Source organism: Bos grunniens, chromosome 8 (genome assembly GCF_055505025.1).
Source record: "Bos grunniens cultivar Pamir isolate PY7600 chromosome 8, Bosgru_T2T1.0, whole genome shotgun sequence".
In the NCBI taxonomy this organism is placed as follows: domain Eukaryota; kingdom Metazoa; phylum Chordata; class Mammalia; order Artiodactyla; family Bovidae; genus Bos; species Bos grunniens.
Genome location: NC_141172.1, coordinates 67,753,723 through 67,769,064, shown reverse-complemented (window position 1 = coordinate 67,769,064; position 15,342 = coordinate 67,753,723). Strand labels below are relative to the sequence as shown.

The following is a 15,342-nucleotide window of genomic DNA, read 5'->3' as shown; positions in this document are numbered from 1 at the left end:
TCCTTCTCTTACCAATATCATATACCCAGAGAAAATCTGGATCTTGGGACTGCAGTGGAATAACTTGGTGGTAAATAACTTGGTGGTTTTTGGAGATGGGCTAGTTCTGCATTCAACTTCCTACTCTGCTGTTTTACTCATTGAAGAGTGTGAAGAACTTGGACTTAGTCTATTATTTTCATATATCAATGGGGGCTATTTACCTCCGTGGGTTATTGTGAGGCTTAAATCAATCAACACAGATGTTATGGACTTAGCACCGGTGGCTCAGACGGTTAAGCATCTGTCTACAATGTGGGAGACCCGGGTTCGATCCCTGGGTCGGGAAGTTCTCTGGAGAAGGAAATGGCAATCCACTCCAGTACTATTGCTTGGAAAATCCCATGGACAGAGGAGCTTGGTAGGCTACAGTCCACGGGGTCGCAAAGAGTCAGACACGACTGAGCGATCTTCACCGTAAGTGCTCATTATGAGTTAGCTATGATAGTTGACTCATTGGAAAAGATTCCGATGCTTGGAGGGATTGGGAGCAAGAGGAGAAGGGGACAACAGAGGATGAGATGGCTGGATGGCATCACTGACTCGATGGACGTGAGTCTCAGTGAACTCTGGGAGTTGGTGATGGACAGGGAGGCCTGGCGTGCTGTGATTCATGGAGTCGCAAAGAGTCGGACTCGACTGAGTGACTGATCTGATCTGATCTGATTTTTAACTCTGGGTTTATTTGAGTCACAGACATAACTTAAATCTCGAGGCTGTCCCTTAGTTCTCTGCCATAGCTAGTCACTCTGGAATTAGGAAGAATTCAGGTTCAGTACCATCTTCCTGAGACTGCTTGGCCCCCAGGGAATCAGACACAGATTTCCTTAAAGGACTCTCTGATTAGCCAAACACTCAAGTTTTGCAGGATGCAGAGAGGTTTCTGTGGCTCATGTGATAAAGACATTGATGCCCACCAGACTTCCCCACATCGATCAGTCCCTGTGCTGTTAGACAGGACCCCATAACTGGTTCTGGCCTATGGGTTGTAGGTGAAAGTGACACCTATCACTCTGGCTGGCTCTCTGCACTCCAGCTATAGTGACTGAGGATGCTTTGTATTCCAGGAGGTGGAAGATGACAGCCCATCAGCCAGCCTGGATCCTTGAGTGACTGTGTGGAGTAGAGCCCCTGCCAACAGAGCATATTGTGTAAGGCAGAAATAAACTTTGGTGGTGTAAATGTTGGAGACTCTGCAGATTTTTTTTTTTTTTTTTTGCTTTAGCATAGTCTTGTGTGACTTGGGTTCCATCCCTGGGTCAGAAAGATCCCCTGGAGGAGGACATGGCAACCCACTCTGTATTGGTTGCCCAGAGAATCCCATGGACAGAGAAGTCGGGTGGGCTACAGTCCATGGGGTTGCAAAGAGTCAGACACAATTGAAGTGACTTAACACACACACACACACAACCTTGTGTAACCAATACAACCCATCTTGGTTGGCCGAGGCCTGACATTTTATGTTAATAGCATAACTAACCCTTTGCATTGGACAGCTTTTTACAGTTTTTTATAGAGCAGGCTAACACCTATTACCTTTTTTGACCCTTGGCACAATTACACATATGGGAATGCTCCCTGGTAAGTCTTTAGTGCTATTTCTTTAAGCAGTGTCTGCTCTAAAATCCTCATTTCTATACATATCCAGTTTTCAGTCAACCCCTCTCCCCACTATACCCTGATTCAACACCATAGTTTCCAAACTCTGTTGTACTTATCTGTCCATCTGCTTCCCCCAACCACGCTGGAAGCTTTTAGATACCATCTTATCTAAGACAGAGGCAGCGCCTTGTCGATTAGGTGTCCGTATCTATTACAGTAGGTGCTTTCATGATGGCTGATGAACCACTGGGTTGTGTAAGGGAGGCAAGGAAGACTACTGTCCCCACTGGGAGGCAAGTTAAAGGACTTTCCTAAGGACACGCAGCTGGTAAGAGGCGGAGCCAGGCAGCCTAATTCTGAGTGCAGAGCCTTACCTGTCTTTTTGCACGGGCTCTTTTTCCTTTTTTTTTAAGGGTCAGAAGAGACGGTATGGGCCATGGTGCCTTGTAAGGCATTCTGCTACTTCTACATTTCCTATTTCCAGAGGCCAATCAGCAGGCCCACGTGGTGGTGTCCTAACTGGAGAAGGGTGGACCAAGGAGTGTGTCCAGGAGAGGATTGGGAAGGGTTCCCTGGGGGAAAGGCCTTGTCTGAAGCGCCCTCAACAGCAGGATGGTACCAGGAGATTGCTTGCTTGCATGCTTAGTCGCTCAGTTGTGTCCTATTCTGTGTGACCCTTTGGACTGTAGCCTGCCTAGGCTCCTCAGTCCATGGGATTTTCCGGGAAAGCACACTAGAGTGGGTTGCCATGCCCTCCTTCAGGGGATCTTCCCAACCCAGGGATCGAACCCGTGTCTCTTGTGTCTCTTGCATTGCAGGCAGATTCTTTACCCGCTGAGCCACCAGGGAAGACCCTGGAGCTTAGCAGGACTCAATTCCATGTCTCCTTGAACAAATGGGAAGGAGGAAGAGGGTGCAGGGAGGCACCAAAGGAAACTCTCACTGTAACCCTAAAGGCAGGGGTCTGGGATGGGGAACGTGGGCCCATTGGCTGCCTGCATCCCTGCAGGGCTCTCATGGCCTCCTGCCCTGTGCCTGGCGTGGCCAGCTTGGTATGGCGTTTGTGCAGCCCATTTTATCGCCCTCAATTGCTCATCAACAGACACAACATCAGCTGTGCCTCATGGCCTCCCTGACTCCAGGCTCCTCCTGTGGGAGAGGCCGGAAGGGAGGCCCTTTCTCATCCTCTGGCAACCTGAGTCAGACTGCAGGAGAAAGGAGCGCGATGGATCCCACAGAGGCTGTGAGCAGCACCTGGAGGAGAACTGGCCCTCCTTCAGGACTGATAGGAGTTGGAAGCACTTCTGTACTCGGGGATTGGTTTAAATCAGTCATCAGGTTCCAACTGGAGCTGATTGTTTTTCTTGGCATGATAGGTCTGCTCCAACACACCCACTGCCTGTCCTCCTTAGTGGGGTGGGATGGTTTCTGTCTTTGGAAAAGCCTTTTGGACACCTCCTTGGGACACTGCTGGCATGTCTGGGCATATATGGGGGGTATCCCAGAGTGTGATTTGAACACCAGCTTCCCAGGTACCTCCTGGAACCCTGGATCTTAGAACAGAGGGTATTCAGAGTTCACGGAGCAGCATTTACAAGGGGATTAAAGGAACTCATGAGTCAACTCAAATGACTGGTTGTGGCTGCCTGGAGTGCTGCGTTGAAAAGTCTTAGTTTCGATCAATTAACACATGTGCTCCGGTGAGGACAGGGGAGTGGCTGAGATGCTGCACAGGCAGATTTGCCTTCTTGGATTCTCATTTGTATCTCCTTTCTTCTGGTGCCTTATTTCTACTATTAGAGAGCCATTAGCTCGCATTAAGGCCTGTCTCTCTGTTCTTATTTCTTTAAAATGCATATGCGTCAGGGAGGAGAACCAAGAAGGCATTGAAGAATTCAATGACTGATTGGGATTGATTACCAAAAAACAGATCATTATCAGTTTTGCTAGTGCTGGAAACTGCAGTGACACAGTGGCAACTCTTCAAATACATAGGTTTTCTCTTGGCTTAGGATGGGTTATCAGACTGCCTTGCAACATGGCAGTCGGCTGAGAGGAAATGGGAAACCAGTTGGGTTTGGTGGAAGGCAACACTGGGGAAGGAAATGGCAACCCACTCCATTGTTCTTGCCTGGAGAATCCCAGGGACGGGGAAGCCTGTTGGGCTGCTGTCTATGGGGTCGCACAGAGTCGGACACAACTGAAGTGACTTAGCAGCAGCAGCAAACATAGACAATGGGGGTCCCTCATCAGGGGTCACCTTGCAATGGGGACATCAGGGGGTCAGAGCTGACCAGGGGTGCTGACCGTCTTTGGGAGGGCAGGAATTTCTGCTCAGAAACTTTCCTGGCAGTCCAGTGGTTAAGACTCTGAGCTTCCAATGCAAGGGGCGTGGGTTTGATCCCTGGTTGGGGAACGAAGATCCCACATGCTGTGTGGTGGCTTGGCCAAAGGAAGGGGGGAAACCTTTTTTATCAGGAAGCCCTGTGTTCCCAGCACTGTGGGCTGTGCTTCTGTTACTCACTTCAGGGGAATGGGGCTGGGGGAGAAACAAGGTTCAGTCTTAAGACTGAACAATTACTAGGGTAACTGGGTCAGGAGTGGGAGTGGGGGGGCAGTCCACACACTATCAAAGAAGACTAGACAGTTTTGCTGTGTAGACTGGAAATTCTAACCTGCCCGACTTCCATCAATGCACTAAGTCTTTGCAGATTTAGACTTTAAAGCAAAGAGTGTAAGAGATGCAGGTTTGATCCCTGGGTTGGGAAGATGCCCAGGAGGAGGGCATTGGAATCTACTCCTGTATTCTTGCATGGAGAATCCCATGGACAGAGTAGTCTGGCAGGCTATATAGTCCATAGGGTCACGAAGAGTTGGACACTACTGAAGTGACTTAGTGGCATAAGCCAATCTATGATGAAAAGAACTTAAATGGCAAAAAAAAAAAAAAAAATCCTCTAGTCAGATTTGTCAATTGTTCCTAAGAAAAACAGAAGAACAGAATAGGAGGAAAGAGGAGCATTCATATATGAGTCATTTACCCCAGTCAGTCCAGTGACAGGAGATAAGTGTTTGGAACAGGTCAGTGGTCCTGGCCTGCGTCTTTGTGCTAAGGTTATGTCAGGTAAAAGGAATCATTGGCTCATTCTTTCATTCATCCAACAAGCACTTACTGTTCCAGCCTCTGATGATCTGTGGTGAAGACATAGGTCTTGTCTTCAGAGAGCTTTGAGTCGATGAGGAGTATACACAATGAAAATGGGCATTAAAAAAACCTTTTTATATTGTATTGGGGTGTAGCCAATTAACAGGCTTTTGACATTTTCAGGTGGACAGCGAAGAGATTCAGCCATACATATACATGTATCCATTCTTCCCGAAATTCCTCTCCCATCCAGGTGGCCATATAACATTGGCCAGAGCTCCCTGTGCTATGCAATAGGTCCCTGTTGGTTTTCCATTTTAAACATGCCATTTAAAGAGGTACTGTTTTATAACTTTAATATATAGTGGAAGTATATGTAACTTTGTTCTGTATTTTCTAATTTGCTAGTAAATGTGTTATCATACTTTAATAATTTAAAAAATTAAAAAATAAAAGGTACCATTTTAAATGTTCCTGTCCATTGAAAATGGGCATTTTTGATAGAATGTGGTAAGTGCTGAGCTCTGGAAGCCTCAGTATTCCCATTGTCAAAATGGGGATGTTCCTCTTTATCTTGTCTTCAAGTCACTAGAGCAGCAAGAGCTGCCCCAGCAGTGCCTGAGGTGTGGGCTGCTCCTCCCTGAAGTCGGGGGTGGGAGAGAAGGGAGGGGGGCCCCAGATATCCCCCGGGGGGTGGATGGGCTGCCCCCAAACAGAGAGACTGCGGCCTGCATCTGCAAAGCACCTCATACATTTCCAAGCACTGTCTTGTTCAGCATCTGATTTGATCTTTTTTCTCCCTTGTGAGGCTGGTGGGGTGGGGAGCGTCACTCTAGAGGACCTAAGGTCACTCGTGTAGCTGGGGACAAAGCTGCTGGCTGGAACCCGAGGATGCTTTTCTCACTCTATGGGGTGCCCTGGTTGAAGACTGAGGAGTTGGCATGGAGATGGAGGCGAGGACAGAAGTTCCAATAGCCTATAGTTCAGCCTTCCTTCCTCTTCCTTTTTTCTTCCAACTCCTTCTGAGTGCCAACTCATGGTGCCACAGTACTGAACTTCTGCTGAGGCTGCCAGCAAACCCAAGTCAAAACTGGAACTTGAGCCCTAGTCAGACCCTCATTCCAAAATGCTCCACATGCCCCCTGGGGTGTTGCTCCAGGAGCCAGGTGGCAAGAACAGGAAGAAATGGGACCAAGCCAGGGCTGGGGAAATTACAGAATCCCGCAGCTCTCACCACTGTTAGCAGTGCAGATCCCTAGTGTAGCCAGTTCCACACCCTCCAAGGGGCAGGGACTCACCCATCTTGGAACAGGGAGGCAGTGGGACACTGGACCTCTGGAAATGGCCCATTCTGGATGGAGCCAGCTTTGCTGGTGTGATGGCTTCACTGTGAAGTAGGAGGTGGGGACTGCACTTGATGGCTTTGATGGGAGTGGCCCTGCCCTCCTCTGCTGAGGGCAGACAGCATCCAGGCAGGCCAGCTGCCAGGGAGAATGATAGGCATCTGGCTGTCCAGGAGTGTGTGTAGCCTGAGGCACTTCTGGGAAACTCCCTCTTGCTTCCCATCCTTGTAGATGTGAAGTCATGGGGAGGCAAAGGAACAATTCAACTATCCAAGCTGTCTGGAATCAGGGAACAGGGGCCCTGAGAGTCCCCTGTCCTGGCAAGTGTTTCTGTGACATTGTCTTAGTTTTTATTATTAAAAAGTATTTTATTTTACTGAAATGTTTTAAGCAAGTTGTTGCTGTTCAGTCACTAAGTCATGTCTAACTCTTTGGAACCCCATGGACTACGGCATGCCAGGCTTCCCTGTCCCTCAAGGAGGGACACTTCCCGAATACAGGACTTTGAAATCCCTCAGGACTGGATTCAAGTCGTAGGTCAGCTCCTCGCTGACAAGTCACTCATGGACAAGTCCCTGGGTGCCTTGACTTTAGGTTTTGTAGTCTGAAAAATGCCCACTTCAGAGGCTGTGCAGGAGGCCTGAGATAAATTCATAGGGGAAAGCTCTGTGAGTTGCTGAGCGCAAGGCACTTGTTGGTACTTGTTTATTATTGTCATGAAAGTTTCCTTCCAACCCTAAGAGCCTAATGATTGGAATTCATTCTTTCTGGGTAAACAGTAACCCTCCCCCTGAGAGCAGTAGGAAGGAGAAGACAGCAAGAAAGCACTAGTATATATGAGGACAGTGGGGGTAAGGAGAGAACCTTCTGGATAATGGGAAAAGAAGTTCCCAGGACGAGAGGTCAGGGTGAGGGAGGTGAGCACCCAGGCAAATGTGCTCATCTGGTAAGCTCTAGGCCGGGCCCAAAGACAGCTTGTCTGCTCAGAGAGGAACATCCTGGTCCCCACTTTCTGTTCCTAGCCCCTGCGAGCCGCCTTTCAGTCCCTGGAGACTGAGCTGGGCCCTCCAAGTGACAGTCCATCTCAGACCCAGCTCTGAGGCCTCGCCTACCTTGTCAGGCTTAGCTAAATAAAGACATGGTCCCTGTGGGGGGCCGCTGGTGCTGAGAGCTCTCCTGGGGGGCGCCAGGCAGCAGGAGCCAGCTCCCCACAGCTTGGTAAAAGCAATCATTGCCCCTCTCCCTGCATTCTGCCTCTGACCTTGGGTAACCTGGCAGATTGCCAGCCAGCGCCTGATTGCTGAGGGCGGTGGGCGTGCTCAGGAGAGAGGCTGTGGGGTTGTTCTAGGCAGTGGGGGTCTGCCAAGGGCAGTGTTGGCACCTGGACAATGCTGGAGTGTGGCTGGGACGGTGCCAGCACAGGCTGGGTGCAGGGTAGCCCGGGCAGTGGGGAGGCTTCCACACTCACTGGGATATTTTAAGCTGACAGTAGCATATCAGAAGGGACATTTACCAGCTCAGCTCCTGCTGCCACTGGGGAGTTGCGAAGGTGGCAGGGGAAGTGCTGGGTTTCAGATTTTTCAGGATGCGTGTGACTTTGGGGTAAAGAGGGGTTTAGAGAAACAAACCTTCTCAGACCTGTCCTCAGACCTGAAACGAAGTGCTGAAAATTACTGAGTGCCTTCTGCCTTTAATCCATCTCCTAATGTAGGAGAAAGCAGTAGAGCCCTGGCTCTCTGGCTGCTGGGTTTCTCTGTTTGAAGGTGAAAGCTCACTAGACTAAGGTGTGTTCAGCCCCACTTTCCTTCCAGTCCTGGCTCCTCCACTTGTTGACTGCATTGTAACCTGGGCTACGTCATGGGCCATCTTCAAGGCTGAGTTTGTTCACTTGGAAGGGGTGCTGAGTCAGCCATGTCCTCTTCCCAAAGGGAGAGGGGGATGGTGTAAGGACTTCAGGATCACGGAGAAAGAAGTTGTGAAATGGTGAGGCAGGCTATATCCACAGAAGGTGGTATTGCCAGCTTTCTGCCTGAGTAACTCTTCATCTGCATTCCTGCATCCCCACTGTAGCAGCAGCTTCCTCCCCTTCTAACAGGCTACCCTGGGGCCGGCAGTGTGTGTGTGTGTGTGTGTGGTGGGTGGGGGGGCGGGGGGCAGCAGAGGGGTCTCCAGAGATCCTAGGGAGAGGCAAAGTAAAGCCAGATTCCCACCTCTTGTTGGGTGCTTACCTCGAAAGAGAACATGAAGCATGGGAACACTGACAAATCAATTAGAGAAATCAATGCCCTTGAGTGCAGTATGTATTTCTTTCCTTCTAGCCCGGTCCCACCCACCCTGGGCCAGCAGCTCTGTTCATTCTTCAGGAATTAGAAGCTTTAGTCAAATCCCTGCTGCTCTCCATCCCCAGACAATTTCACTCTGGCCAGGCTGGGGATCAGGGACCTGGAGTGGCCATGTGGGGAGGGAAGGTTGGTGAATGTGTCAGCCTGCCATTAGGAGGCAGATGGGTCTGGAACGGGGCTGAGAAAGCTCATGGATGTCCATGACCTAGGCCCAGGACACTGAGCTGGACACTGTAGCATGTACCATGGTAAGACAGCATCCTTTCTAGGCTTTAGACTTGAACTGCAAGGATGAGACCAGAAGAGATCACAAGAAAGGTAAAAAAGAAATTGCAGTTCTCACAATTTCTTCACTCTATTGCTGGACAGGGCAGGGAGAAAGGGAATATTTAAGATGTTCTGAAATTTGACATAAAAATTCATAGTCTGGAGAGCTGCCCCTTTGCTTATTTATTCAGGGCACAGAGGTTACCAGGGTGGGGCCCTGGATCCCAACTGCCAAAGTTCAAATCCTGGTTCTGCCACTTAGAATATGACCTTAAGCAAGTTATATTACCTTTTTTTGTTTGTTGTTTTTTTTTTTGACTTTAGTTGTCTCATTTGTAAATTTGGCCTATTAAGAGTAACTACTTCATAGAGTTTTATCAAAATTAAAGGGATATCAATATATATCTTTCCATAAAGTTGGCTCCCTTAATTATTATAACCAGTGACAAAGTCTGAGAAGTCAGGGCTAGTTACTTTCCCCAGGCCTGTCCTCTGGCTGGTCACTGTCTGACTAGAAGATAATTTCCTTTTTCCTTGTCCCCTCTGTTGGATCTACCACATATTGCTGATTCATCTTTCTAGAGCCCCTGACAACCCCTTCCTTCCATCCAGGCTCACCACCACTTCTTATTTTGGATCCCCATTATTTCAGGCCGAAATTGTTAAAGTCGCTTCCTAACTGATCTCGTCTCCATCCTTCACGGAGTTGTCAGATCAATCTTCTAAAACACCGTTTTTACGCCACTGGCCTGTTCAAAAATCATCAGTGGCTCCTAAGGGAGCAGGAGGGAGGGCTTCAGTGCTTGTCCTCTGTGCCTCCCATCGGACCCTCCAGACCTTCTCTGACAGGCCCCTCCCCACCTGTGCCCTTGGCTCCTCCCCACTCTTGGGTGCTTCCTCAATCCTGTCTTTCCTGTTTAGCTGTGTTGGGTCTTAGTAGGAGTGCAAGTGCTCTTTGTTGCAGCTGGTGAGCTTCTCTTTGTAGTGTAAGGGCTGATCTAGTGGTGGTGAACGGGCTTCGTTGCCCCTCAAAAAGTGGGATCTTAGTTCCCCAACCAGAGATTGAACCCTCATCCCGTGCATTGGGAGGTGGACTCTTAACCACTGAACCACCATGGAAGTCCCCTTGAACTGTTCTTACCACTGCACTTGACCTATGCTGTCCCCTCCCCAGAACACTGCCTCCCTCTGTGTTCCGCCAAATTCTACCATCCTTCCAGGCCCAGCTCCAATCCTATGTTTCCTTGTAAGTCCTCCCGAAACTCCCAGGTACTAACCCTTCCTTTCTCTCATTCGGTTCCAGTGTGTCTTTGGGTTGCTCAGGCTGTTCATGGATACCTACCTGACCTAACTCTATTGTGCACGGCTTCCATGGCAGGAGCAGCCCTGCTCAGACCCGTATTCCCACAGCCCTTGGCACTGTTGGAGGGAATCCAGTAAACTTGTGCTGCTTTTGTGGGAAGTCCTGGGTCAGCTGCTGTCCCATGCCTGAGGGCACCTCTGTTTGCCAACTCCCTGATTTCTGACGTATCTTACCTGGCACCTTCTTCTTCTTTATATTCCTGGTTGGATTTTCTCTCTGGGACATGTGATCCTCAGAATTTTTTGCTCCACAGAAGGAAGAGAAGGGATAAGATTCTGCTGGCAGTAGCTCAGCTCTGGTCAGTTGAGCTGTGTTAACGAGAGTGCATGCGCGCATGCGTGTGTCCTAGGGTGGGCCAGCAACCCTACTCGCTTCCACTGGTCTTTTTACATGCCTATTGCTCTTACCCTCCAGAGAATCCATGCCACCAGATGAGTAGGCCTAGAGAGATGAGGAAACAGAAACGAACAGCCAAGTGTCCTTTCTCCCTCTCCCTGCATGTTGTAGCTCCCGTATCTGTGACGGTGGAGGGGCTGTCTTGGGTGGGCAGGAGACTCATCTACCCACAAGCTCACGAGCCACTGGGCTTGACCCTTAAAGGCTGATGAAAGGTATAGTCTTGGAGGGTGTGGGAATGTGTATCCGTGAACCTTAAGAGCATCTGTTCATACTTCCTGAGAGTCTCTCCTTTCTCTGAGACTCCCTCTTACAAGGTCTCCTATTCTTGACCCTCTACAATTGTTGTTTAGTTGCTGAGTTGTGTCTGACTCTTTTGGGACCCCATGGTCTGTAGCCCACCTGAGTCCTCTGTACACGGGATTTCCCAGGCAAGAATACTGGAGTGGGTTGCCATTTACCTCTCCAGGGGATCTTCCTGACCCAGGGATTGAACCTGCATCTCCTGCAGGTGGATTCTTTACCACTGAGTCACTGGGGAAGACTGACCTTCTTGTCTCTATTTCCCTTGAATCCCCATTGCTTTTTATCTCTGCTTCTCATTTGCCACTTAGGTTTGTATGCCTTGTACATAGGTTCCTAATCCTTCTGGATCCCAGAGGAAAGGGGTGACGTTTTTTGAACAACTTTCTTAGAGCCAGGCATTTGACTCGCTGCTCTGTGTACAATATCTCATCTTGTCTCTACAGTTTGAATTAAAAAATTTTTTTAAATTTATTTGGCTGTGCCAAGTCCCAGTTGCAGCATGTGGATTGAACCAGGGCCCCCTGCATTGGGAGCATGGAGTCCTAGCCACTGTACCACCAGGGAAGACTCAGGTTTTTTTTTTTTTTTTTAAATCCCCATTTTATAGATGAAATAACTGAGGCTCTGAGAGATTAAATTGCCTATGGCTGGCACATGTCTGTCTATGTTTCCTCTGCAGATCTTGACATGGGGTAGGGGTGCTTACACACAGGAGACACGTGGGTTATCATGTGACACTTGTACGCTGCCATATCTAAGGGCAGCTCAGGTTGAGGGTGGATCTGCAGAGAGTGAGGTGTGGTGAGTGACGCTTATATAGACAGGTGGGAAAAGAGGGCCTCATGGCCACAAGGTGAATGCTGGCCTGGTGGCATTGTCCACTGACCCGGAGTCCCTGAAGGACTTCAGCCTCCTGCTACCAGATACCCCTCCCACCACCATGGGAATCAGTGGGCACACCCTGGGTGTTCATCACTGCTTTCTCATTAAAGCTCCTAAATATGCTTCAGAGAATTTTCTTTCTAATGTCCAGTCAGGGCTCAAAGAAAGTTAAAGAAATTGTTTTTGAGATGAAGGAGGAAGAGCAATGTGCCGAACAGTATTTTCAGAGTCTAGAGTAGGGCCCCTGGGATAGGGAAAACCTCCGGTGGGGGTGCGGAAATGTGGGAGTGGTAAAGGGCATTTGGGCAGCCAGAAGATTCAGGGAGTAGAAGAGGGGAGGGGGGAAATTTATTTACACCAGACTCCAGCCACTGAGGGCTTCCCCCAGTGGCTCAGAGGGTAAAGAATCCACCTGCAATGCGGGAGACCTGGGTTCGGTCCCTGGGTTGGGAAGATCCCTGGAGGAGGGCATGGCAACCCACTCTAGTATTCTTGACTGGAGAATCCCCAGGGACAGCGGATCCTGGAGGGCTCTGACTTTGTGACTCATGGGGTCACAAAGAGTCGAACACGACTGAGTGACTAAGCACACACCCGGCTTCTGATTCAAGAGTATAATTCTCATCAGGTTTTCATCCTTTAACCTAAACTTTTATGAAGCTGGTTCCTTACACCCCCCAGTTCTAGGAATGAAGGTGTTTAGTCTTTTCTTAGAACTGGAGGGGCCCGGAAGAATGGCAAGAAGGTCAGCCCCCGGGTACTTTCCCCAGCTCCAATCCCCAAGCCTTCCTGGCTCAGATTCGCTCACCTGCTAGGGCCACGCCCCCAAGCGGGCACCACTCAATGGCCCTGGGACAGTACGGACTGAGGGCTGATGCCCTAGGATGGGGCAAACGTGAGGCGTTCGCAGAAGACCCTCGGCTCGGCGATTCCAAGGCTGGAAAGAAGCCGCGTTCCCGCCTAAATCCGCAAGACAAACGTTGCTCCCTCTAGCTTTTCTACTTGCGAAGCCTGTCGGTTTTTTAAGTGACCCCTCCCTTCGAGCCCAGGTCCATTTCTAGCATTCACGCCTCTCCAGAGTCTTGTTCATTTAAAAATGCATTTTAAAATGCACTAACACCTACATCTTTGGTCCAGCCCAGATCCGGTTTTGCGTAGCGCGGAAAGTTTACGAGGTATTGCGTGTACCCCACCCTGGCACACGGGGTGCGCGCGGAGCTGCGTGCAGGAATGTGTGCGAGGGCGCCGAGGGGTGCAGAGCAGCTTTAACGCAGCCGAGAATGTGTCAGATGGGCGCGTGAAACTGGGGTGTCTGGTGTGCGTGGGTCTGCCCGCGCGTGCCCGAAGCCCACCGCCTCTCGCCCACTTGCCAGAATGTGTCAGCAACCTTACTTCTCCTTCAGCCCTTTCCCAGCCAGACGCCCCTCCTTTTTGGTGCTTCTGAGCGTTTACTGTAAATCCCGTGACTAAAACACGCTGGTGAGCCCGGCCCGAGGACATATGGATCAGTCGCCCCCTTCCCGGAAGGGGGAGGGGGCCCCACCTGGAGCCTCGGAAGCAGGGAGCTGCCGGTTGCCTCGGGAGAACTCCCCGGAGCCCAGCTCGCCGCCAATCTTGGCGCGGAGACCTGCGTCGGTCCCGGGGCGCTCCCACCAGGGTGGGGTGCGAGCCAGCATCCCCGATCCTTCCCGCGCAGTTCGTGGAAGGGTTCGCCGGCCTCGGATGGGGTGGTCAGGACGCCCTGGCTCGGCAGCTTTCTTCCCGCACTAGGGGAGGGAGACAAGTCGGGAAGGGGAGTCTCGAAGGGTTACGACGCCAGGGAGTGTAGGGGGCGAGGGCGCCGAGGGTGTGCGGGGAAAGTTCTCGAGCCCCGCATGAAGAGCACACGTGTAGGCGGGCGCGGGGCTCGACCCGGGCAGGAGGCTGTGCGGGGACGCTGGCGGTTGGTGACGGAGGGGGTCCTTCATCTTCCTTGCGTCTTCGGGGAGACGCTCTGCCTCGGCTCCTGGGTCGAAGGACGCCCATCGGATGGTGCAGCCCCCTTCCCTGACCCGGACTCCAGCGGGTTTTTTTTTTTTTTTCTAGCGCCCTTCCCCCTACGCCCCCGGGTTGGCTCGAGAGCCACGGACTCCAATCCCTCGGGCCTCCGCTGAACCTCCCCAGGGCCTCCCGGAGCGGGCTGCCCTGGCGCGGGGGCGGGAGCGGTGGGGGTTGGAGGGCGCAGCCGGCTCCGGGCGGGGAGAGGAGGGGGCGTGGGGGTTGCCGCGCAGCGGCAGGAGCAGCGGGAAGAGAAAGGTGAGGAGGTTTTGGTGGGTTTGGGTTGGAGCCCGAGCCTTGGCCGGGGTAGCTGGTCAGTTTCCGGCCAAGGCTGCAGGTCAATCCCGGGAAGGGCGGGCGGCCGAGCAGAGGGAGCCGGCGGCGGAGCTCTCCCCTCGGCCCGCGTTCCCCGGCGCCACCGCCACCGCCTTGTCGCCGCCGCCGCTGCAGAGTGTCGCTGCTCCGCCGCGCGCCCGCGCCCCGCGCCGCCAGCGCTTGGGAGCCAGAGCGCCGAGCCCCAGGCGGAGGAGAGGGGCGCGGGCGCGAGAGCCGCGGCGAGGGAGCCGCGAAGGGGGAAGGGGGCGGGCGGAGGGAGGAGCAGGGAGAGGGAGAAAGGGGAGGGAGAGGAGAGCGAGGGAGAGCCGGAGAGAGCGGGAGCAAAGAGCGAGAGCCGGGGAGAGGAGAGGGAAGCAGAGGAGAGAGAAAGACACACGCACGCAGAGACACAGGGTCACTGGAATTCCATTAGAAAAAAGTGACACGAGCAGGGGTTAGCGGGAGATTTTTTTGAATCTTTCCTCCGTCTTGTGCGAAAGAAGCGACTCGGGTCTCTCGTCCTCGAAGCTCCCACTGGATCGTTCCTAGGCGCTGACACCCGTCGGTGGATTTCTTTCTTATTTGCGTTTTATTCTGACCCCCACCCTCGCCACTTCCTTCCAGCGCTTCACTCTCAGATCGCCTCTCCCCCCACCTCCTCAGTCCCCTCCCGGGAAGCGCAGGGGAATCGGACCCGCGGGGACTCGCGCCTTCCCGGACGAGCCGAAGGAAGGGCAGACCTGCGGACCGGCTGTCGGCTTGGAGAGCACACTCGCACACACACAGATACGTGTGTATTTGATTTTAGTGGGCAAGGGGGGCGTCCAGACGCGGCCCACCGCCCTCCATTCCCCCACCCTCTCCAGCCAGAGGCGAGAATCGCAGGACTCAGGATCTTCATCCGGCGGACTAGCTGGGATCTCCGCATTGGATTTGGGGCTGATTATCACTGCTTGGCTATTATTATTGTTGTTGTTATTATTTTTTATCCAAGGGAGAAAGACAGAAAAAACTGTGGGATTTATTTAACATGATCTTGGCAAACGCCTTCTGCCTCTTCTTCTTTTTAGGTGAGTACCTGCGGGAGGCGAGGACAGTGTGTCCGCGGGAGCCTGGGGGGCTGCGCTGCCGTGCGCGTTCTGGCGCCGGCGAGCAGCCTGGAACCTTGGGGGCGAGCGGGGCGCTGGCGGGGGACCGACCGGTGGGAAGAGCGCGCGGTGGGGCGAGCCGGGCCCGGGCGCAGCGGAACCGAGCGGGGCCGGCGGCGAGGATGCGGGTGGAGGGACGCGAGCCGCTGCTGGCTGC

General features: G+C 52.2%; 1 protein-coding gene across 10 annotated transcripts in view; it reads left to right on the top strand.

Moving 5' to 3' along the window:
* The window catches only part of GFRA2 (GDNF family receptor alpha 2), a 297,825-nt gene that overhangs the window by 86,767 nt on the left and 195,716 nt on the right, over positions 1 to 15,342 (top strand). For 3 of the 10 annotated variants that reach the window (XM_086416115.1, XM_086416114.1, XM_086416113.1), the window contains exon 1: positions 14,247 to 15,107. The exons of 3 other annotated variants lie outside the window; for them this stretch is intronic. In XM_086416115.1, coding sequence (XP_086272241.1) covers positions 15,068 to 15,107 — 40 coding nt within the window. In that variant the 5' untranslated portion in view covers positions 14,247 to 15,067. Of the gene's footprint in view, positions 1 to 13,604; positions 13,981 to 14,011; positions 15,108 to 15,342 lie in introns of those variants that run through there. 4 more of the 10 variants (XM_086416112.1, XM_086416120.1, XM_086416111.1 and 1 more) reach the window with 4 other exon arrangements.